The sequence below is a fragment of the Tympanuchus pallidicinctus genome, unplaced genomic scaffold, assembly GCF_026119805.1.
Source record: "Tympanuchus pallidicinctus isolate F22 unplaced genomic scaffold, pur_lepc_1.0 scaffold3, whole genome shotgun sequence".
NCBI lineage: Eukaryota > Metazoa > Chordata > Aves > Galliformes > Phasianidae > Tympanuchus > Tympanuchus pallidicinctus.
The window spans coordinates 24,200,601-24,223,611 of NW_026294747.1; the positions used below are offsets into that span (position 1 = coordinate 24,200,601).

A 23,011-nucleotide genomic window follows, 5' to 3' on the forward strand; every position below is an offset into this window, starting at 1 on the left:
GTTAGTTTGTCACCTCTAAAAAAGAATAACCATTCTAGACACGAGGAAGAAACCAGGTTTGGGCTTAGGATAATGATTATTGTTGGACTAGGGCCAAAATCCTGAAGTCGATAGAAGTCAAAACAAAATCAAAACTTAGACCCACCCCACAATGACCCAGTCCTGTTCCCTATTGATATCATGGCACTCCTGGCGGAGCTGAGAGCCTGGGATAAGGCTAGGATCAGACCCGACCTCCAGGCTCAGATTTGCCTCTGGTTTACTGGAGTAAAGGCAAGCCTTGCATAGGTTTCCCTCCTCTTGTCTTCACACACACAGAAAGTTTAAACCAGCACATATGGAAGATCTGAGAGCTGGAGGAGGCTGAAGCCTCAAGAAATAGAGAGGCTGGAATATTTCAACACTGCTTCTGACTGAAGGAGGTGTTAGGGAGGAAGATGAGAAAGAAAGGAAGAGATGGTAGAATAACATAAATTAGAAGGGAACAGAGTTCAGATGCAGCTCAGATGAATGAGCAGCAGAAATCAGTTACAGCAGGCTCAGGCACAGAGGCAGGTTGTGCAGCTGCTACATCTACCTGCAACTTTAAATACCATTCCCATGCCTTGCCATGGCCTGCTTAGTCTGATGTGTATTTCAGGACTGAGTGTTATATTTGGGTCCTCAGAAGTGGCCACATCAAACAGTGTTATTATCCGACATGAACAAGCTCTAGCAATCCCATTATTATGATGGACTGGGCAGAGAAAGGGGACAGTTTATGCCAAGTTTAACCTTTGCAATGTGCTCAAAAGCTGCTGCAATATCCAGAGCTCTTGGACTGTGTCCTTGTGAGAGGTTGAGAAGCCCAGAGGGTTTTTATTTCCTTACTTGCTCATGGTCTAGCCCAGCTTTGGGGCACTTATTTGAGAGCTATTCTCTAAGGTGTAAACAGCCCCATGTAGAGCTCCCTGCTGTTACACACCATGGCTGCTGGTAGAAGTGACTGGAAAGCTGGGAGCAGCTCTGGGCTGTCCTTGAACCAGCTGGCTTCAGCAAAGGGCCTGTGCAGGGAGCACCTGATCGGCCATCTCAGGGCTCCTGATCACAGAGCATGGCTGCTCCTGATGCCCTCAGGAGTCACACTGTTGTCACCCACTGCTGCAGCTCCAGATATGGTAGAACTGTTGCCACAGCAGAAGTAAGGAGAAGAGGAGGGCACTGAAGCCACCCGTGTGCCTCAGTGCTGTGTCCTTTGCCTTAATGCAGCACCACCATCACCGGTGTCATGACCTGCAGTACAAAGCCACACGGATTAATGCAGCAACACCAATGGCCAGGAGAGAGTATTTGTCTTCAATTCCTAAAAGCATTTTGGAATCACCAGTTTCTCAGATTCTGCACAGCAGTGCTGCACTCCTCTGTAAGTTTTCCCACAGCAGTTTGCACTCCAACTGGCACCGCGTGCCGGATCTTGGTCCAATTTCCATGCAGTTCTTCCTGTTGAAATAAAGCCCTTCTCAGACATTCTGAAGCCAGATCCCCCGCTACTGACAATTCCAATTGTTCCTCTGCTTCCAGCAAAGCGTGACTGCCTCCTACCAGCCCAGAGCGCACAGGAAGGCCTTCCCACTGCCATCTTACGACTCTGTCCCTCTGTCCCTTCCCCACCAGCCCCAGCAAGGCTCCTCATTGTGCCCAGTGCGTCAGTGCGGATTGCAGGGGCACAGAGAGTTGCAGGGCCACCAGTTAAGTGCTGTAGTTGCTACTGCGGAGCTGAGCTGAATGCTGCACCGTAATGACTGTGCTTCTTATGGCATCTTTCAACTGAGATTCTCACCATAATCCCTGTGAAAAGGCAGTGCCAGATTTTGTTTCGTCAGTGACTTTCCCCACACTTTGCGGGTCACTTTGTGAGAGCCGAGATCTCCTCAGCCCTCCTCTTGCCCTCGCAGCAGCAGAAAGGAGGCTGAGGGTGCACATCCCTGCAGGAAGGACGGACGGAGCAGGGGTGCTGAGGTCTGCGGTCCGCACCAGAGCCTTGGCTGAGGGGGGCTGAACCCCCATCATCCCCTCTGCCCGGCGAGGGCGGCTCCCGAGCCACGCTGCCCTCCGCTCCCACATGGAGGCCCCGAGGGAAGTGGCGTCCTCTCCCCGATGCCCCGTGCGCGCCAGCCCTTCGGTGGTGCTGCGGGAACGACCCCCCTCGGCCCCCCAAGGCCCCACGGCTCTGCCCGCCTCGGGCCGGGCTAGGAGAGGCCGGTGGCGGCGGCGGGGCGGTGATTTTCCGCTCCAGGGGCCGCTCATGTATATTTATTTATGCCGTGATGTCAGAGGGGGACCACGGCTCGCGATGACCGCCCGAAAGCGCCATTTCCTGGCGGAGAAGGCGGTGGCGGAGGGCCGGGCTCGGCCCCGGGGGAGGAGCCGCGCGGCCGCGCGCCGACAGGGGGAGAGAGCCCGGCACTGAGCGGCCAGCGGCGGAACCGTGCCGTGCCGTGCAGCACCGGGAGCGCCGCTGACCCGGCCGAAGCCGCCGCGGAACTTGGAGCGTTCCCGCAGCGTCGAAGGGCGGCCCGGCGGAGCCGAGGAGCCGGGGGAGGATGGTCGTGCGGGAGCGATGGAGCTGAGGCGGAGCATGGCGCTGCCGCGGCTCTTCTTGCTGGGACTGTGGGCTGCGGCGCTCCGGGACGGCGCCGTGGCGGCAGGTGAGGCGCTGACAGCCCGGCGGGGACACGGGGCCGACGCCGCCACAGGTGGCCGGGTCTTACCGTGCCCGGGAGGCCGGGCTGCGGGGAGCGGGAGCCGCGGTTGGCGGCGGGCTCGGAAAGCCTCGGGGGCCGGCGGAGGCATCGCCCCGGAGCTTGCCTCGCTCGGGTCTCCTCGGAGGAAAGCCGGGCGCGAGGCGTTCCCGGGCGGCTTTTGCTGGTGTTCTTTCTGGACTGGTTTCCCGAAGTTTCACCTCCGGGACCGCTCGGTGCCCGGCGGGCGGGAGGCGGCGGGACGCGGGAGCGGCGGCGCCGCGGGGGGACGGGACGGGACGGGCAGCGGCCAGCCGGAGCGGCGGGCACGGCGGGGCACGGGAAGCTGCCCGCAGCACGCGCCGACAGCGGCCGTCTCCCCCTCGCTCCAGAAATAACTTCAGCAGACCGTGCTTCTGTTCCCAGCCATCAAAAGATTCAGCTGTCTCAAGAGTTTGTTTTTTAAAAAACTACCACAGGCAGATCCGCTGCCTTTGTGTTTGACAGCCGGTGTGTTCTTTTGCTGTCAGTTCCGTCTGTTGGCGAGGAATGTGACATAATTTCATTTCAAGCAGCCCTGCACGCTGCAGCGGGAGCCGCTGGTGCAGATCGGCTCGGAGGAGCCCCGCGGGGTGAGGTTGTTCCCTGTGCTGCCCGAGTGCTGTCAGATGGGAAGGTGTGAGTGGAGAGTAGAAGGAGGAAAGGGAGGTGTTCACATTAACTTTGATCGCCTCTGTGCTACCTCCCGATAACTGCAGGAAGGGTGCTGCAGATTAGGCTGCATTTTGTCAGAAACCTGTGAATTTACCAGAAGACTCTGACCTGTATTTCCTCATTTCAGTCGGTACTGACAGGGGGTTCGTTATACTTAGATGATGTGGAGAATTACAACTTGGGCTGAATGCTCACACTGTATGTTAAATTCCTCCAGCGTTACTTAGTGTGGGAACTGAAACCATAAAGGGTCTCTAATGACACTTCATTGTTTAATTTGTGGCTAACTCTTCAGCAGAGCCAGCCTGGGGAGTCCGGGTAGCTTGCTTCTCCTTTGAGGCACCTGAGGTGAGAGAGTGCCGGTCAGTGTCCATGTGCTCAGCTGCCTGCCCATGCTGGTTTGCTGTAGCACAGAGAGCTTTTGTGCAGCTTTCAGCTTTCCTGTTTTGCTCCAGCGCTGAGCAGTGGCAGGGAGGCTGTTTTCTGGCACGCACGGAGATATGCAATTTGTGTTACAGATGAGTTAAGTAATGTGAGATTAGATCATCCTCACCCAAGGTGATTAAATCCTTAGCCCTGCAAACCAGTTGCAGAGCCTAACCTAAAGCTAGCTTACTAGTTTTGCTGTGCTTTTTGTCAATTTTCTGAATTAACAGCAGCAGGTATGCAAAAACACAGTGTGCTGGCAGCAGCTGTTAGCAGCTGGTGGGACTCCATGGGGGAACATCCTGCTGCCAGCATTCAGGACTGCTTGGGGTGCTGGGCTGCACACTTTCCCTGCTGCTGCAGGAGTTGTGGGGCTGGGGGGGAGTGGCATGCAATGCACCTCTGTGTTTGGTCACCTTTGGGTGTGATGGAGTAGTAGAGCAGCGGGGCTGCTGGCTCAACAGTGCTCTGTAGGGCAGTGAGGCATCCTGCAAGCAGCTGGCAGCCAGTGCCTGTAATGCGTGGTGCTGCACCAGAGAGGGGGAGTGGTGGGGTGGTGGTGTTGGTGTTTGTTTTTGTTGTCTTTTCCTGAAGGATGCGGAAGCCGCTCTCAGGACATAATATTGAGCTGGGCTAGACCTGTTCTGATCTGTCAGTCCTGTGCCACTGCATAGGAAATGGCCACTCTCCCTAACAAAACTAGCTTCACATTTATTTTCCACATTCCACCTTTCCCACGGTCTCCTTTGATCCTCTGGTTCCTTTTTTATTTGCCATCTTTCTTAAACGTGCTCCTCCAGCTGGCTTCCGTGCTCTCTCATGGTAACACATTCCATAGATGCACTCTGCTTGAGGGAAGCACTCCCCACCCACCCACCCACACACATTGCTCTGGGCCAGATGCCGACTGCTTCTGCGGCAGCATGGCAGTGAGCAGCTTCACTGGCGCTGGTCCTGCTGCTTTAGGGTAGCAGCTCTATGACCCGAGCACAGCACAGTCCTTTGGCCAGGGCCAGAGACCGGGGAGGCTGCTGGGGCACACGTTTGCGTTGGGTGGCAAATCCCTGCTCAGCAATGAAGTGTGCTGCAAAACAGGCTTTGCTTTCACAGGTCTTGTAAATGGCAGGGAGGCTTCCTGTAACACGGAGGAGCTGTGTACACTGAATAACATGGCATAATTGAGTCTTTCTTGCGTCCCAGCTCTTTTCAGATGTGTACAATGGAGCAAGCAAGATGCTTTCTTAGCAGCACAGGAGCTCTGTAGCTGAAATGAAAGCAGGGGAGAAAGAGGGAGGTGTGGTACTGCAGTGAGAATGTGCTTAATGTAGCTGGACCGCAGGCATGGCCAAACTGTGGCCCTTTGGGCTGGTTCTGCCTGGTAGCATTACCTAGTGCTGAGCAAGCAGAGCTGGGAGCAGCCCCATGTACAGACTGAGCACCACCTCTCTCCACTATAGCAATCTTGGTGCCTTTGGCTGTTGCCAAGCAGAGGCAAGACTGCTGCTCTATTTGCAGAGCATTCTGGTAGGGTATGTAATTCCAGAGCGCCAACCTGGAGTAATTTGCTGTACTCCAACCCCCCTTTTTTCTGGGGGTGGGGAGGAGTAGTATTTTTCTTTTAGGTATGAAGTTTACAGGATCTCCAATCAAATTAAAGGTGTCCCAGGGTCAACCCGTCAAACTAAATTGCAGCCTGGAGGGAATGGAAGATCCCGAGATGTTGTGGATCAAAGACGGAGCAGTGGTGCAAAGCGTAGACCAGGTGTACATTCCAGTAGATGAAGATCACTGGATCGGCTTCCTCAGGTACACCAGATGTGGAGAAAGAAGACTATCATGGAAGCTATTGCAGTGTTCTGCTGTCAGCTATAGCTTTGTGACTGCGGTGACCTCGGTGGGCAGGGTCCTTCGGCCTGCAGTTCAGCATATGGCTAAGGCATAACTGAGAGCAGAACTGAAGCCACTGAAGGCTGAAGCGATACACTGGAACCCTACTGGTTTCCTGACTGCTGTGCTAACAGGTGCTTTGCTAACACTTGTACTGCTTGAGACATGACTTTGAGGTGAAAGGCTGTTCTTGCCTTGTTCGTTCATCTTGCTCTGCTGCGCAGTTGGAAGACTAATGCCTGACTTACAGGTTCTCTCTCTTGTACTCTGTTTTCTTTTTCTCTCTCGAGCTGTCAGTCTGCCTGAGGGGTGAGCCTTGTTCATTGAAAGGGAGATTCCCAGGACTCCATCTGCTTTCTCTCTTTGAGGAAGTGTATTTGGCATCTGAACCTTCCCTGAGTTATTTTGCAGAGATTTTTCTAATATGTTTACTCCACACGATACCAGGCCTGCCCTGCTCAGAGGCTCAAGAACTCCCTTCTGCAGCGCAGCTTTCTGCGAGCTTAATGCAGCAGGAGGTGAGTGTTGGTGAGTTCTTGAAGTGAGTTAAACAGGATCCAAGCCTCTGGCTCTTTTTCTTTACATAAGGAGAGTTTGTACAAGCAAGCATGCCATCACTCTGAGGGCTCAAAACTGTTAACTGACTAAGAATAAATCTTCTGAGCTGAGGCTTCTCCTCTTAGGTCTCTTGGTGTGGCATTGCATGGAGTCTCCAGTTCCAGCCACTAAAAATTTTGTGACTTGCCTGTAATAAATGTTCTCATAGGAAAAAAAAAAAACACCTCTATGCCTTGTGAAACTGTTGCATAACGTTATGTTATGGAAACAGTTTGTCTTGAATCTATACCATTTACTTCTTCCCGTTCTGCTTTGCCTCTGTCAATCTGATCTCTTCTCACATCTTGCTTTTTTCCACTGAGAATTTTCTGCAGCCCCAGGGCTAAGTTAGGGTGCTAAATCCAGATGTCTCCATGTTTCTCTCCTTTTTCTTTTCTGCTACTGAACTGGTCATTTCTCTCCACTGCGTGACTCTGCAATCGCTGTGTTTCAGAACATGTGTCTGAATGGGCAGGACTGCAGCTTCCAAGGGAAGGTACAGCTCTGAAAATCAGGCTGTAATGGGACCATTGTGTGTATTTCACCAAATACTCTCCCTTTTCAGTCTTCTGTCCTGATACATCTTTCCCTGTCTCCAAGAAGGACTAGTGTTAGGAAAGTGGGTCTCAGATGTGCTGAAGATCCCTGCATGACAGTAGGCACATGGCTGCTCATCGTGACGGGGCAGTAGACATTGCTATAATGACGGGCACTCAGAGTCACACTGGTACCTTTGGTAGCTGTAGCAGCTTTGGGACCAAATTCTGCTTTACTCACTACGCTGTCTTCATATCAGAAGCAGCTGAGATGCTGCAGATATCCAGTGGTGGATGGAGGAGCAAAATTTCTCCTATGAACAGCTCAGTTGCCGCAACTGCTTTCCCCTGTTTAGGTGCATGCTTTCAGAAGGAGAGTTGATGCTAAGCAAGTAACAGTGTAGAAAGGTTTGTAGGGTGAGGTCAGGGTGTGGAGTAAGCAGTGTAACCTCTTCAAAAGCACAAGCTGAGAGCTGCAAGTTGTTTTGCAGTGTGAAATGCTTTAGAATAACACTGAGCACAGTGAAGTGACCTATTTATTCCCACAGGAAGCTGTCCAGGCACCTAACTGAGGAAAAACAGTTGGGCTCATTGGAGGCGTGTGATTTGGAGTTTTCCGCTAGTTCAGGCACTGTGGGCTGAGCTGTTGCTCTCAAGGAGTAGATAGTCACGACTCAGGATCAAGGAGAGGACCGACCTCTTGCAGTTCTCTAAGGACACAAATTACAGGTTTTCTGCAAGGATATTTCAGAGAGAGGTTGTCTGCTCTTCTGGGGATCCTTCCATCCACTCTAGGGAGGAGCCTCCTTTCTCCACTGGTTTCCATGTGCTTTGTGCTGGCTATTGCCCTCCTCCCCAGAGCTGGCTGCATTTCTGTGGCTGCTGTCTGTGCATCTGGTTTGCCAAATTCTAGAGGGTCCTTTGGGGCAAAACGTGCTTTATCCACATAAAATATCGATATGGCTTTTGACTTTTTTCAGCCTGAAATCCGTCGAGAGGACAGATTCTGGGAAGTACTGGTGCCAGGTTGAGAACGGGGGGAAGAAGGAAGAATCACAGCAAGTGTGGCTCATAGTGGAAGGTAAGGAGGAGTAGTAGTGCTGGTTTCCTTTCAGATTGACCCATCAATATACTTCAGGTGGAAGCGATGAGAATGGTTTTCTTGAGTGACAAGCTTCTTTGCTCTGAACCACCGCTGATAACTGCAGTGAAGTCGCTCCAGAGCAGGACTAAGAAATGAAAGGGTAGTAGCTTTGAGGAAAGGAGCTGTCAGTTTATTAGCCTTCTGGTTTTATTTTGGCACATTTCCCTCCAGTCCCTCAGTCCACCAGTCCACCATTGCTTTGGTCTTCAATTATAGAATAGGCTGAAAGGGATCCACGGGGATCATCTGCTCCAGCCTTCTTCTCAAAGCAGGGCTTCAGATGGTTCTGTGTATTGGTCAAACAGATCTTTGAGGGCACAGTACAGCTTTAACCCAGTTCTGAGAGCTTCGGGTGAAGCACTGTACCTCAGTGCTTCATAAACAGACCTCGATGTGGCACCGTTTGCCTAGCTTTATCTGACAAAATACAACTTGTGGGTAGTTGTCTAAAAGTTACCTGAAGCAGAGTGGTTTGGCGGCTTCTTATTGCCTGTATTTCATTTCCCTTAAGCCTTGTTAAGTCCTTGGAAGCTGGTAGTAATAGGATGGTGCAATATTTGATGAGGCAGTTGACGGGAACAGTGTATTTGCATAGAGAACTGGATTCTTGGGTGTAATTAGTAACATTTTGGGCCAGAGTTTGATCAGTGCTTTTAAAGAGGGGGCATAGGTTGGGTGCCACTGAAGATGGTGTCGTTTGGATGGCATTTTACAGCAGAGGTCTTGCTCATTCAGAACTGTGGAAACATTCGTAGTGGTTCTCGTGGGAAGAGGAGTGTTGTCCTGCAGTTGTCTTCATGAGTTCCAGGGGTTTGTTCACCTAAAACTTCAGGCACAGCTCCGCCTGAGAAACATTACTTGTAGCTTAAAATTTGCTTTTGTATGGGGTTTCTATTTCTCTTCCAATTGTCGTGGCCCATTCCAGAGGTGGTTGCATTTGCATGGTGGGTGCATTAGGAGTGATTGGGTAGCTCAGTATGCTGAGCAATCTGAAAAACAAAGGAGCCCTTCTGGATAATACAGGCAGAAAAGAACAAAGTCACAAAAACCAGCTGCAGCTAGAGAAGGGGGAGTGCTGTGAATGAAGGCCAAAGCTTACAGCAGAACGAGCTAAAAATGCATCTAGTCATTTTTATGAGAAAAGCAAGTATGACAGAAACTAGTTAAACTTGAACTGAGTGTGTAGTCATGTGAACTGGAAGGTAGTGGAAAAAGATAAAAAAATTAACAGAAAATTGAAAGAAGTGATAAAGGGTGGATTTAAAAATAACAAACTGAAACTAGCTGCTGTTAGCGTAAGAAAATGCTTGGGAATGCAAATGCCTGTCAGTCCCACCTTCACTGTTATCTCTGAGTGTATTTCTTCCTTGGGCATGCCAGCTTTATCTAGAAGTGATTTGCTGTTTTAATAGTGACTGTTCTCCTCTTTGACTGAGAGGGAATCTTTTCTGGTCACATACATAGTCCTCTGTAGGCGTTGACACCCTTCACTATGCTGTACAGTGCAATAGTAGACTTGGGGATCTGACTTACAGTGAGATATGTAATATCTGTGGGTGGAGATTCACTTAGTCTTTATCAGACAGAAGTTGGTGTTTGAACTGTGTCTGTAATACAATGCAAATGTTTGATTGTATGAAACACTCCTCAGAATTTACAAAAACAAAATGACTGAGAATGTTTCTGGCGTAGCAACTAGATTCTGGCTTTACTAAGAAGGTGATAGTGTTTGATGCTTGAAGAGGTAATCCAGAGGCATGCTGTAGAGTGACCATCTGAAAATAAGGATTATCCTTCTTATAGAACTTTCCCTCTGAAATTACACCCCTGACCACGGGGCTGTCCCTGAGGCTGCTGACCCCCATTGTGCCTATGGAGTCAGCACCCCAGCCTGACACACACAGATAGGTTCACCTTAATACTGTCTAAAATCTGAGCTGTAGAAGATTATCCCTGTAGGGTGGATGCTGGAATAAAGAATGCACAGGCTCATTTTCTGATTTTTGCCAATGCTTTCCTGGCTGTTGGCTGCTAGCTGCCTCCATGGTGCATCTGTGAGATGTGGGTGCTGGCACTCACCTCCTGCTGGGAACTGGGAGGCTCAAAATGCCGCAGACAGCGAGGTGTCCGGGTAATGTATTTACATGGGCAGTGCAAGTTCCTGAGCCAGATGAGTCAGCTGCACTCCCTAAACTATGAGAGTTTTTAATTGTGGTCGTGGCTGATCTGGTTAGTTGCTACCAAAGTGAGAAAACCTGCTGAGCGGGACAGGATCCTCCCAGAAGGTTACCTTGGGTGCCATGGCAAAGGAACAGCAGGCAGGGATCCAGCTCACGGGTAGAAAGGGACACCGGTATTTTCCCCTCTGGCCTCTCTAGAAAAGGAGGACAAAGCAGGTGGAGGTTTCACAGGTGGTATCTGAAAAGTTCGTTCTCTTCTATTCTTTATGCATGACTGCAGTAAACAAGTAAAGCATGTAAGCACAAATGAGTGATGAATCGTGGCAATGGCTATACGTGTTCTGAGCCCTGGTTTTTGTGCAGATTGGCAGTGTCATTCCTGAGGTGACCTATTTTTAGACCTGTTTAAGATGATTCGTTTACATCACTTGGAAGGGACAAGTGGCAAGGAAGAGAGGAAGGCACGGAGAAACTGCCACATGAAGGACACAAATGGTGACCAGGCTGTCAGTAAAAGATGGAGGATGCCACTTTTAGTTGTAGAGCAGAGGGAATGACAAGCATTAGGCTCCTAAATCTATCTCAATACCTACTAATTGCCTGCTTTTGCACGTGCACTGTGCACTGTGCCAGCTGGAGCCATGCGGACCTGTCACCTCTGGCTGAGGGCAGGCAGGTGACCTAAGCGTGTGAGGGACCAGTATTGTTCATTGCTCTTTCTGTTAGCAGTTTCCCAAACACTTTGTCTGGGGGTGCCTCATTTCTCCTTTCAGTGTAGACACTGTCATTAGCTGCTGTGCTTGAGTTTAAAAGGCGCTCAGCACTTCTCTGGGCCTTCAAGTCCTCCACTGGTCACCAGAACTGGGTGTCACTTGTTACGTAGTACTGGTAGCTGCTGAAACTGCATGACTGGTTTGAAACACTGAAACCACCAGAAGCTTGGCACTGCCTGTAAGAGGAAGCATATCTCTGGATGCACTGCATTGCACTGGGCTGTTACCAGTTGAGAGAAGTCCTGAGGTAGCCTTACTGCAGCTCCTTAAGGTTCTGATCCGAGGCCTGTTGCACCACGCTGGACTTTTGCCACTGTGGCAAACAGATACTTACTGAGCTAATTACATTTATGCTAGATCTGTAACGAATCATCCCTAATTTCAGAGCAGCCTGATTCTCTCAGTGTTGAGCATGCTGGGCAGCCCCTCCATTCAATTTGGCTGTGCAGAATGTTGTGAGTGATCCCTGCATCTCATCAGAGGAGTTCTCTCCTCATTCACACATTACTAGTTTAATGTGTTCGGAAAGTTCCGTTTTTAATGTGTGGCAAGAAGTATCTGCAGCTGGGTTAAATGTCTTAAAAATGGTGTCAGGCATGGCTATGGATATGGACTGTTGCTTCTTAAAGCTCCATTATCTCCAACTGAAAAAATTAGCAAATAATACTGTTAAAAGCTACTTTATAGGGAAGTTTTGAAGGAGGCTTGGTGAAAGAGAGATTTTCAAAGGCATTTTGGGGAGGAAGCATTCTTTTCTCACTGACTTATAGTAGGAATGAATGGCCATTCACATCCTGAGGTGATCTAGCATATCTTGTTAAGGGCTTGGGCAGGATCAGATTAGGCACAGGGGCAGGGTAGATGGGTGTCCAGTGTTGAGCACTGGTATTAGAGGTAAAAAACAGAGTTGGAAAAAGCCTCTCAAGTTCCTATCACTTGTCTGTTGCTTTTCTAGGTGTGCCCTACTTTACTGTGGAACCTGAGGATGTGTCCGTGTCCCCTAATGCCCCATTTCATATGGCCTGTGCTGCTGTTGGTCCCCCTGAACCAGTGACAATTGTCTGGTGGATGGGAGACTCTAGAGTGGGGCTTCCAGACATCTCCCCCTCCATCTTAAACGTGTCAGGTAAGGCTGCTGCCAGTGCAGAGGGTCACTGAGCATCAAAAGTGTGGAAAGGGAGAGGAGAGCTCTCTTCCATATATGCCTAAGTGACACTGAGTCGCCACACAGTTTGGGAATGTTCTTTGACTGCATGTGAGGGCTGAGAGATCATGAACACAACATATGAAGCCAGATCATCTTGGAGGATGATGGCTGTGTTTTCTGCTGGGGCACAGGCTCCTCCGAGCTCAGGTGGAGCTGGCACTGTGATGAAGATGCTACTGGAGACGTGATGCATTGGGTGCCTCTTCTGTTGTTCCACCTACATGGAGTGTGTTTATGGCTTTATTAAATGACTCTGTTGGTGATGTTTGGCTTAGAAACCTGAAAGCATTCACATGTAACAGACACCACCTCCTCTTTCCACATATAGCCATGTCGTGCACTGCTTTCCCCTCTCCCCCTCACTCCAGTCTCGCAGCTATGCTGGATATTGTTGTCATTAAAACCTGACCTCCTCATGTATTTTGGCACTTTTAGGCTGTTTGTATTGGTGCTGAAATGGGCTGGTTGACAACCTCAGAGACAACAGTTTGCTCCAGAGCTTGTGGTAGTGTGTGGTGGTAACGCTGCCTTCCCACCAGGAGCCAGTAGTATTTTGGGCTCTCCTCAGCCTGCTTTCAGGATAGGGCGGTGAATAACTACCAGTAGCTATTCTTGTCATTATCCTCCTACAGGTAACTTAATTCTAGTTACTTGTCCAACATCTTTGTGATGCGTCTCTATGCTGCTATTATTGTTGGCAACCCCGAGCCAAGCTTGAACTAACTAGGTTTTATGACTCAGATTCATCTCTGGGGCCTCTTCCTCAGTGTTAATACAGTTAGCACCCAGAGGGAGTTTGTTTGTCTAAATCTCTGGCCATCCTTCAAGCTATCCAATCCAATTAAGCATTCCCTTTAAACCTAATTTGTACGTAAAGCAGAACTTGGTTTGTGATTTGCGATGGTTTTATCATTAGTTCCCTCTTCTACGTAGTCGCTGGATGCTGTTCCAAGCTGGAAATGAATACTGCTCCCTTATGATATAATCTGCTGGTTGAAAACTGAAAAGACTGATAATTGAAAGGGAGAAAGTGATTTAAAAAAGTGTCCTTTCTTCTACTGACCTCATCTTTTGGTGCCTCACTAAACTTTTGACATTGTAGGGCAGTGGTGGAGCTGAAAAGCCAGGTGCTGGCATTTTATCTCTTTTATTTAATCAGAAGGAAAAAGGCCAAATTGATAGTTTTCTCACCTGGAAACTCGCTTCTGAATTACTTAGAATTTTAACTGCATAGGACTAATTAGGATTTTCCTTGGGGGCTCTTCTCTTTGCTGAGGCATGTCAAAAGATGGTTGGTCACGCATTGTAAACTAATGAAAATGTCAAATGATGGAGAAAATAATGATTAAGTAGTGTCCAGAAAGCAAACCTTTAAAAGATTTGTCAAGCAATTTGTTTAAAGGCCTGTTGTGTTTGGGAAGAGGTGCTGGCAGTGGTATTGGAGAGCAAAGAGGTATTGGTTCGTGGTGCCCTTCGCATTTTCCTGTGTTTGATCCTGTCTTTGGGAAGTGCCTTGCATGTCAGGTGCTTCTCTGTTCTGCTGCGTGCTGGCAACCCTTTCCTCTGCCTGACTGGGGTGACTGAAAGGATCTAAAATGTATTGGTCTTTTATTTTGTGGCAGTCCCTCCTGTCCTCTACTACATCTTCTTTGCAATGCTGTCAGTCTCAGGCTCCTAGAAGATGTATCACAGGGCAAAAACAGATATTGTGCAAGCTGCACCACGTGGTTCTGAGAGACCTTTCCCCTCCTGAACTGCATGCCCGTAGTGTCCCAGCACTTAACCTTTCTCAGATAGAGCCCTGTAAGGCAGCTGAGGGCCAAACAGAGTGGAAAAAAAAATGCTGGTTGGTCATGATTCTCTAGGCAGCTTTGCAAATGTGTCCTAGTCATGCTCGATTAACAGTACCCATATGCATCTTGGAGCAGTTGGATATCAGTATGATGACATGTTCAGGCCCTGTGGGATGGATAGGTGCTCACAGAAGAGAGCGTGCACAGCCATCCCATTTATTGAATCACCCCTGCAAAGTGCCTCCATACTGATGCAGCAGTGTTTTGCTTTTATTTCCTTTACATGTCTTCCAAAGTTGGATGCAAGGCGAGGGGCAGGTGGGCATTAGCTGGAAGCCCACACACCTGGCTGGAAGCCTGCCTAGTGGTGGCTGTTGTAGAGGAGCTCAGGTGTCAGGCTGAGAGCTGGAGTGCTGATGAGACACGTGGTTCAGCATGGTCCTTGCTCCAAGAGAGCAGTGTGTGAGAAAGGGACATCTTCTGATCAAGTGCTGTGATCTGCTGTTCTGCCAGGTTCGTCCTTTTGCACTGCTTTCTGAAGCTTCGAGGAAGGCTCTTCTATGCTGCCAGGTTCTCTCCATTAAAAATGTAGTTATCACATTAATTACATTGAAATCCATGTGCTTTTGATTGGCACCCAGCTCAGCTCTCCAACTGCTTGTACAGCATAAGCTAGATATCGCACCATTGAAATTCTGCTGAAGGTTGGAGCTGGATTATATAGCTGTTTGTTTTCTTTCCTTTTCTTGGCTGATTTCCAGGTATTAATCAAAGCACAGTGTTCTCCTGCGAAGCTCACAACGTAAAGGGATTGTCTTCTTCTCGGACAGCCACGGTTCAGATTAAAGGTGAGAGGATGGGGGTGGGAGGCGGGTTTGCACTGTGGGGAGTGGAGGAAAGGCTCCTTAATGTGAAGGGCTGCCTCGGAGCTGCCGGCAAGCTGCTGGCTGCGGCTCTGAGCAGCCAAAAGCATGCTTTGTGCTCTGCTGGCAGATCCTACTTGCTGCGCAGGGCCCTGTCCCAGGCTGTTGGAAATAAAGCACATCTGATTCAGGAATGGAAATGGGATGTCAAATAGCACTTTCTGCTTGAAAAGAAGGAGGTCAGAGCTGTCAGATTGTTTGTGAGAGATGTAGCTGGGTATCATCTAAACCATCTCTGGGGAAACCTTTACTGCCTGGAGATAGATAGGTATTCTTAGTGCTAAAGAGGCCATTACTTCTGCTTGTTTCATTTGGCATCGCATTAGATGCTGAAAAGAGACATGGAAGGCAATCACCAGTGGCCAATAAAACCTACTCATCCACATTGGTTTTATGGATCTTACTTTTATGTTCTTCACCCTTCAGAAACTAATTCAAAACAATTCCTAGCCCTTCCATGGGCAGATGCCATTCAGAGCCCCCAAGCTGATGGCAGATCTCCTTGCATCCAGGTGACTGAAACAGGAATAAGCAGAGCAGTCAGCGCTTCCCTCCCTCTTCATGTTGGGATGCTTCTGCATTTGAATTTTTTGTCATGCTTTAATGCATGTTCAATCACTTGATTATCAGTTCCAGGAGACATGTCACGAAAATCATTTGTTCCAAGAAACAGCTTATTGCTCAGCCTGTATAACAGCAACTGCTTATGTCTGTATCAGATTTGCAATTGTAGCAGGGAGTATACACTAAAATATAGCTCAAAATCCAGCTGTAGATCTGCCATTCCTACAGTGTATTTTTCTTCAGGACAAACATTGTGGTTACTGCTATGCCAAGAATGCAGTGTGCTGCTCTAGGAAGATTTACAACTTAATTTAAAAACCTTTGGAGTTGTTGCCTTAGAGGCTTGTCTACGCAGGGGAATTGGTTATTGTGAAATATATCTTCCATGGATATTTTTATCCTGGGATGGAGTTTAGTTCACAGAGCTATTAAGCTTTAAAAGTCGCCTAAATGCCATAATTGGAGATAACGTTTGGCATAAACAAGCATTTCTCTTTCTTTCTTTTTTTTTTTTTTTAATGTTAACACATGTTTAACCATAGATAAGATGATGGGATAAAGCAAAAAAGTGCTCTAAATGCTTCAGGGTTAACCATAACATGATGAACCAACACCACTTATTTGTGAAGGACTTAAACCTTCACATACCTGTGTGCGCTTCAGAGCTGAGGAAAGTGAGTTTCAGTGGTATGGCAGATGATATGCCAGAATGTGACGTCTTCTGAAGAGGCAGAAAGAGGTTTTAAATGTCAAATCCAGAGCTGTAGTTGTACAGTTCTAAATGTAATGCCTCAAAGATCTATCTAAAAGAGAAGTTATAAACCTAGGGAAGGAGTGAGGTGCTTCTAAAGAGCAACAGTTAGAAAATCTGGAACAAACCCTGTCAAAATTCAAGCAGAGCTTCCTAACAGGGGCATCAGCAGGGCAAGGAACTGGCCCAGATAATGTTCATTTAGTCCTTGATCCTATAAACAAGTGGACTTGAAAGATACTACTCCTGGAAGTAGTTGTCTGTACATGTATGGTCAAGGCCTTCCTCTTTTGCACAGATCCGTCTGTTAATGAGGACTCTGAAGTCTTTCTACAATTTATTAAACCATTTGTTTCTTCTGTGTTTCCAGTGGCAAATATTTTTGCTAGGGCATTGACAAACTGGTAACATTTCTTCCTCTTTGCTACTGTTGTTGTTCATTATCTATTCTTGGTAGTGCCCACAATGTGCTCGTCTACTCCGAGCAGAAAATTACTGTTATTGTAGCTCACAGTCCCCAGCAGTGCACAAAGCCCCATTGTTTCAGGCACTCTGCAAACACAGGGGAAGTTAACTCACATAATCTTAACACTTAAGCTGCTGTTTTCAGCTGCCTTTGCTCTCATGTGTGCAGCTAAGTCTTCTAGGGTCATATCATGTGTCTCACAGTATGACCACAGCCACTCCTTTTTGTTCAGCGTGTGATGGGGAAGTGCATCTGCCCCTCATGCATGCTGTAGAGTTAGGGGAAGGAGCAAGCAAGCTGACCCTCTTCAGCTTCACAGTGTAGGTGTGTTTATAGCTCATTATTGATACTGCTACTATAGGTCATGTCTCCTTCAGGCCCACAGTTCAGGATTGAAAATAACACTACAAACCCAAAAGTTATCATAGAGTCATTGATGTTGGAAAAGACCTCTGGCATCATTCAGTCCAACTATCAGCCCAACATGCCCACTAACCATGTCCCTAAGTGCCACATCCACACATTTCTTAAACACCTCCAGGGATGATGGCTCCATCACCTCCCTAGGAAGCCCATTCTGGTGCCTTATCGCCTCTTCTGAGAAGAGAAGATATTCTGTTTCCTAATATCCAACCTGAACCTCCCCTAGCACAACTTAAGGCTGTAGCCTCATCCTATTGCTGTTACTCAGGGGGAGAGGCCACTTCGCTACAATCTCCTTTCAGGCAGTTGTAGAGAGTGATAAGTTCTCCCTTGAGCCTCTGTGTTTGCAAAAGACTCGAGGGCAGTGTTTCGGTGATACCCAAGCAAGCAAAAAGACAGCCTTTTTTCTCCTTATGAACCTGAGTACCAAAATCAAAAGAGGAAGAAAACAAGACACTGGGAAGTCATAAGTTAACTCCCAGAGAATGCATTGCCCATCCCAGCCCTGCGCTCTGCCCTATGACACATGTGTGCACGCGACACGTGCACTGTTCCATCTGGGTGGTAGCCCCCCCCTCCTGGTGACAAATTACAGGACAGTGAAGGCTTTATAGGGTTAATCTGTGGCATTATCTGTTCCCTGCCTCATCCTTTCCCCCATATCTGCTGCCGTGTGTAGTGGCCCCATGGTGTTGCTGGTAGCAGAACAGTGAGATGAGGAGCGAGGATTGCAGATGGAATACTTTTGCTGTGTGATTCTCCACTGCCTCTTTTCACTGAAGGTTGTCCAGGAGAGGTGGAAAATATGATCTGTAGGCTGAACCTTGTCCTGAGGACCTTAGATTTTTGAAAGAGAACTTCTGAGGGTATAATCTGTTGAGATGCAATAGAAAAAAATTTTTCAATGTGGCAGTGTATGATTCTGAGAGGAACATAAGGTCAGGGAGAGATTGGTGTCTGTGAAACTGATTGTTTTTCAGGAGTGAGATGTCTAAATTAAAGCAGAGACTCAGGAGTGAAAAAGAGTTGGGAGGAATGTGTCAGGAGGAGAGCCTGGAGGCCCTTGTGGTGACGGAGGTATTTGGTCAGAGCGAGTGCAGAAGCGATGCTGCAGTGCTGCTCTGTGATGTAGGAAGCATGAACGCCTGATTAAATGCCTGTCTGGGAATCCTGATTTCTGTTTCTGACTCTGCCATTAATTTGTAGTGTGGCATTAACCACGTAATAGCACTCTGCCTCAAATTGCCTCTGTAAAACAGAGAGTGCCCTAGAGTTTATTAACCCCAGAGCTGAAGGAGCAGGGTTCCACCCAGGTTCTGTTCCAGGTGCTGCTGCAGCCCAACTGTGGGGAACTGGAGTACGGTTGTACAGCGCACCCCTCCACCTGGTGCTGGCAGAGCTGCTCTGGGGCCAGACTGAACTGGGAGAGGAATTTTAAAGCCCTGATTTGTTCACTGCAGGCCCACAGACTGGGCTGGATCACATTTTGCAGTGGAGGGGGCAAGGAAGGGGACTGAATAATGCAGGTGAGGGCATCACCTGCTGCACTGCTACCGAAGAGTAGCTGCCACTGTGCATCCAGCAAGTGTGCTGCACTTGTAAAGAATGGATATGGATAGCTTGTTCAATGTTAAGGTAATCGTTTAATTCACCACAGTCAGGAACACTCTAAAGATATGATATTGTACCATTTCTGTCTGCAATTTCATTGCATAATTTCTAGCCTCAAGGCTCTGTGCATTTCCATGTGAATACCTGCTCAAATCTGTCAGTGCTGAAAAGTCTCTTTTTTCCTTTCCAGCCATGCCTCTGCCACCCCTCAACGTGACGGTGAGCCAGGTCACCAGCAGCAATGCCAGTGTGGTCTGGGTGCCAGGGTTTGATGGCCGTGCTCCCCTCCATTCTTGCACTCTTCAGGTACGAGTTGTCCCACTGACAGCTCTGGTTGTCCCCTCTATGACAACAGTACGCTCTGGGTTTTCTGCATGAAGAGTGAGCCTCCTGCCTGAGGAGTTTGCAGGGTGTAGGGTGGTACAGGAGAAGTGGGGATGATGGTGGAAGGTGATAAGTTGGGCTTTTTTAGACAAAGTCAAGCATGTTTGCATGTTTTCATAGAATCATAGAGTGGTTTAGAGTAATTTTAAGCCCTGCCTCTAAATCTTATTTGGCTTTCTGCTGTCAAAGACCAGTTCTACCCAAAGCATCAGGGGTGATGGTATCCTTGAGCTCCAGCTTATGCTCAGCACTCAAAATCTCTAAAAAATGGGATCCTGTCTTTAAATTCCTGGAAACAATGGTAGGAGTCCAACTTCAGGCAGAGTTAGTTTCCAGCGTATGCACTTACTGTAAGATTAGATCAAACAGCAGCCAAGCATCCAGGAGAAACAGCAATTCCTGGAGCAAGCAGCACAGCTCCCCGTGGGCTCATCTGTGGGTGTGGATGGGGAGCTCCTTTGCATTCCCCATCTGATTACAGCTCTAATAGGAGCTGCAGAGGAATGTCTGTGGGATGTAGCCAACTATGCAGAGGAAGGATTACAAGCACAAGGTATGCTGGAAGCAGCCTCGCTAATTTCCTTGCAGAGCTCTTTTATTTCGGAGGTGGGAAGGAAACCAGTGGTTGCATGCTCTGGTGTTTATTCCCATTCGCAAGTAAAAGAAACCATCATCCTGATTTGGCTGCCTGGCAGAGGGAATGCCTGAATATAGCTGGCCCTGGTCTGTGTTTTTTGTTGCTGCTTCTGTTCTCGTTCAGAGCTGAAAATGGCTTTCTTCCTCCTGCACAAAGCCGAGTGAGCTCCAGTTGGAGCAGCCCATTCTCTCCAGGTTGCATGTTCATTGGCTTCAGCAATTCTAATCACTCTGAGGTCTGTTCCTCTTGCACTTTTGGCAGGGAGTGAGGGAACAAGGACATGAGGAAAAGAGGCCAAACACTGCAACTCGGGTTCTGCCTGCTCAGCAGTCTGTCACCCTCCTCTGTGCCTTGCAAACTTTTCCTGTTCCGAGGACGAAGTTGCTGCATCTGGATCTGGGAGCAGGTTAACCTGCCTGGCAGTCATCTTGGCCAGCAGAAAGCTGCCTTTCCTCTCGTGGGCTTTGACAGCAGGAATGCCACAGTTTGTCTTCCCTCCTGCTCCCAGGGCTCTGGTTTTGTGAGAGCCAGTGACCCACATTCCCATGTGAGAATGCGCACGCTCCTGGCTCACAGTGAGGGAGCGATTGTCCTCTGCTGGAGCCGTGAGGGAGGAGGAGGGGCACTCGGCTCGGTGCTCTGGCACTGTGGCCTAGCAGCGGGTGTCCCACAAGCCCCCTGCTAGGGTGGGCAGATCGCTTCTGCCAGGGATGGGGCAGGAAATCACCGTGTTCACACAATGTTAGCAGGGAATAAAGGGGGCAGGTGTGAGACCCCTGCTCTTCAGAGTAATGGACAGAGATGCACCATCAGCATGAGGGGGTTTGCACAAAGGTCTGATTGTTTTTTCCCTGCTTTGGAGGACAGTGATAATGACAACAATATGCTTTTTTATTAAGGAAATTTGAGAACCTTCTTTTTCCCAGACAGATAAATCGGTGGGCCAAAAGTTCATGTGGGAATGAGCAGGGAGGAAGACTGCTATAGTCCTAGAGAATGCAGAGTCCCACAAGTGTCTCGCTTTTGTCATACAGCTTGCCTTTACTCCTAGCTCTGCTACTTTGTATGCGCTTGAGAAGAGAGATGGGCTGAGCCTGGGCGCTAGGCAGAGATCTCTGCTATTGTCAGTACAAAGCAAGTGGGAACATTGAAGCTGCCTGTGCGTTAAAAGCACGCAGTGCTGTCAGAGTGGAATTAAAATCCCTGTTGCGTAGGAGTTGAGATCTCGAGGGAGAAGGCGGGAAGAGGAGAGTTGCAGGAGTGATAAAAAGTTTATTTTCAATTTGGTTTGAAACAGTTCAGCTGAATCAAGCCATTGGTGTCTGCCAAGCCTCTAATCCGCTGCCAGACAGAAAGACCATGCACTTCTGAAAAAGAAGCTGAGTTAGGGGTGGTGTGAGGCTACAGCGAAAGGGAAGTTGATCTAACCGTGCTCATTGCCCAAACTTAGACAAGCCTCAAAAGCAAGAAGCACTCCAATGGAGGCACACTCCATTTTCTTTAGAGGAAATGATAATCAAGTGTAGAATTTTTAACATAGGTAAGGATGTGTTTTTAAGTATTTGGAACCAAATTTTCAACTGGTGGAAAGTCACTGTGTTGGCAAAGATAAGGGTGTGATGTCATTTAAACAAATAAAGCATTGCTCGTGGTTCTTATTTGACAACTCCCTTTCACACAGCTGATACCTTATCTATACCCCTATGGACCTGTTTTTCACATAGTAAAACACTGCTGTTTCATGCTTGGCACAGGTTGCTGAGTCCCCAGATGGCCAGGAGGTCTCCACTGAAGTTGCCCCAGTGCCCCCCTTTGCCTACGGCGTGCAGGGCCTGAAGCACTCAACCAACTACAGCGTTCGCGTGCAGTGCAGCAATGAGATGGGCAGCTCCCCTTTCACAGAGAGGGTTTACTTCCAGACGCTGGAGCTTGGTAAGCAAATAGCAGTGAGTTTGCAAGGTGGTTCTGAAGCTGAAAAAGAGATGGGGATAAACTTCTTTGGACTTCTTTCTTGTTCCTAAGCACAAGAGAGGTTATGCTGTCAGATTGCTTGTCTGCTCTGAGGATTTCCTAACAAAATGTTAATACATAATCCAGTGTGGGTAACAGCTATAATGCATGAGAAACAAACTGATCCTGCCACAGTGCTCCTGCATGCTCCCCTAGGTCCTTAGGTTTCAGAGAAAAGCAAGGGATGTTGACTGATCTTATCTTGTCAACTTGAAACCAACATAGTGGTTGGTGGCTTGCAGGATTGGTTTCTCCCCTCATGCTCTCTTCTGGCTGATATCAGGAAAGGGGGTCAGTCTGTCTTTTCAGTGACTTTCAGTGTGGGTAGGGCCTGATTTTCCTACACAGTGATTGTATTCTGTCTTCTTCATTCAGCTCCAAGCAGCACCCCACAAAATATCCATGTGATCCAGAGGGATCCTGGTTTGGTTTTGGAGTGGGAAGGCGTGGCTCCAGATGTGCTGAAAGAGAATGTCCTGGGATACAGGTTGGAGTGGATTCAGGATAACATGACTCAGGTAACAGATCCAGGGGGAGCTGAGTCATTGTGAACAGAGTTGGAGAACGGTCAGATTACATTTCTGGGCATGAGGGTCCCTCATCTTTTACCCAGACGAGGGGTTGGATTGCTGACATTGCTCTTGTGTAAATGGATCTGTTCTGATTCGCAGCAAATGATGATACTGCCTCAGTATTTGGACCCGGTTAATGTGAAATTCCTTTGCGTAAACGCTTACGTGTAGATAGACCAGTTCCCCTGATGTTCCTTGTACAACAAGGACGACAGAGAGGGATTTGGTTTATCCCTACCCCTTTCCAGTTCTGTCCCAAAAGCAGCTCAGAGTGGAGGATCTCTCTTCTGTGGCAGAGGTTGGTTTTCAAATCCTAGCAGTGGAGTGTACTTAACAAGTGGACGAGTTACATAGTAAATGACAAAAAGAAGGTTGCAGATTAATTTACAGTATGTGGGGAGTTGAAAGAACCCTGTCAGGGTAGGCCTTTCATTTGATTCTCAGTGTTGACCTTCCCCAGGTATCTGCCTTTGAAGTTCACAGCATTTCTTATGGTTTCTCACTCCTTAATATACATTTCACCAGCACCCATTAATGATGAACAAGCTTGTAATAACAGGCAGCGAGAGAGACTTACTTCCTTTCTTTCATGACCCATTTTGTACTAGGCCAGCATCACTGACTTTCTGAATGATAATATTGTGAATTCCCATTGAGTTTACATTGTGTCAGCAGTGGAAACTTCATGTGGCT

General features: G+C 48.3%; 1 protein-coding gene across 4 annotated transcripts in view; it reads left to right on the top strand.

Annotated features, from left to right (window-relative positions):
* The first annotated feature begins 2,329 nt into the window (after positions 1-2,329).
* The window catches only part of TYRO3 (TYRO3 protein tyrosine kinase), a 40,045-nt gene continuing 19,363 nt past the window's right edge, over positions 2,330-23,011 (top strand). The window contains exons 1-8 of one of the 4 annotated variants that reach the window (XM_052693883.1): positions 2,330-2,687; positions 5,463-5,666; positions 7,861-7,961; positions 11,933-12,103; positions 14,739-14,825; positions 18,906-19,021; positions 21,491-21,668; positions 22,122-22,264. In XM_052693883.1, coding sequence (XP_052549843.1) covers positions 5,485-5,666; positions 7,861-7,961; positions 11,933-12,103; positions 14,739-14,825; positions 18,906-19,021; positions 21,491-21,668; positions 22,122-22,264 — 978 coding nt within the window. In that variant the 5' untranslated portion in view covers positions 2,330-2,687; positions 5,463-5,484. The remainder of the gene's footprint in view (positions 2,688-5,462; positions 5,667-7,860; positions 7,962-11,932; positions 12,104-14,738; positions 14,826-18,905; positions 19,022-21,490; positions 21,669-22,121; positions 22,265-23,011) is intronic. The other 3 variants (XM_052693881.1, XM_052693882.1, XM_052693884.1) reach the window with 3 other exon arrangements.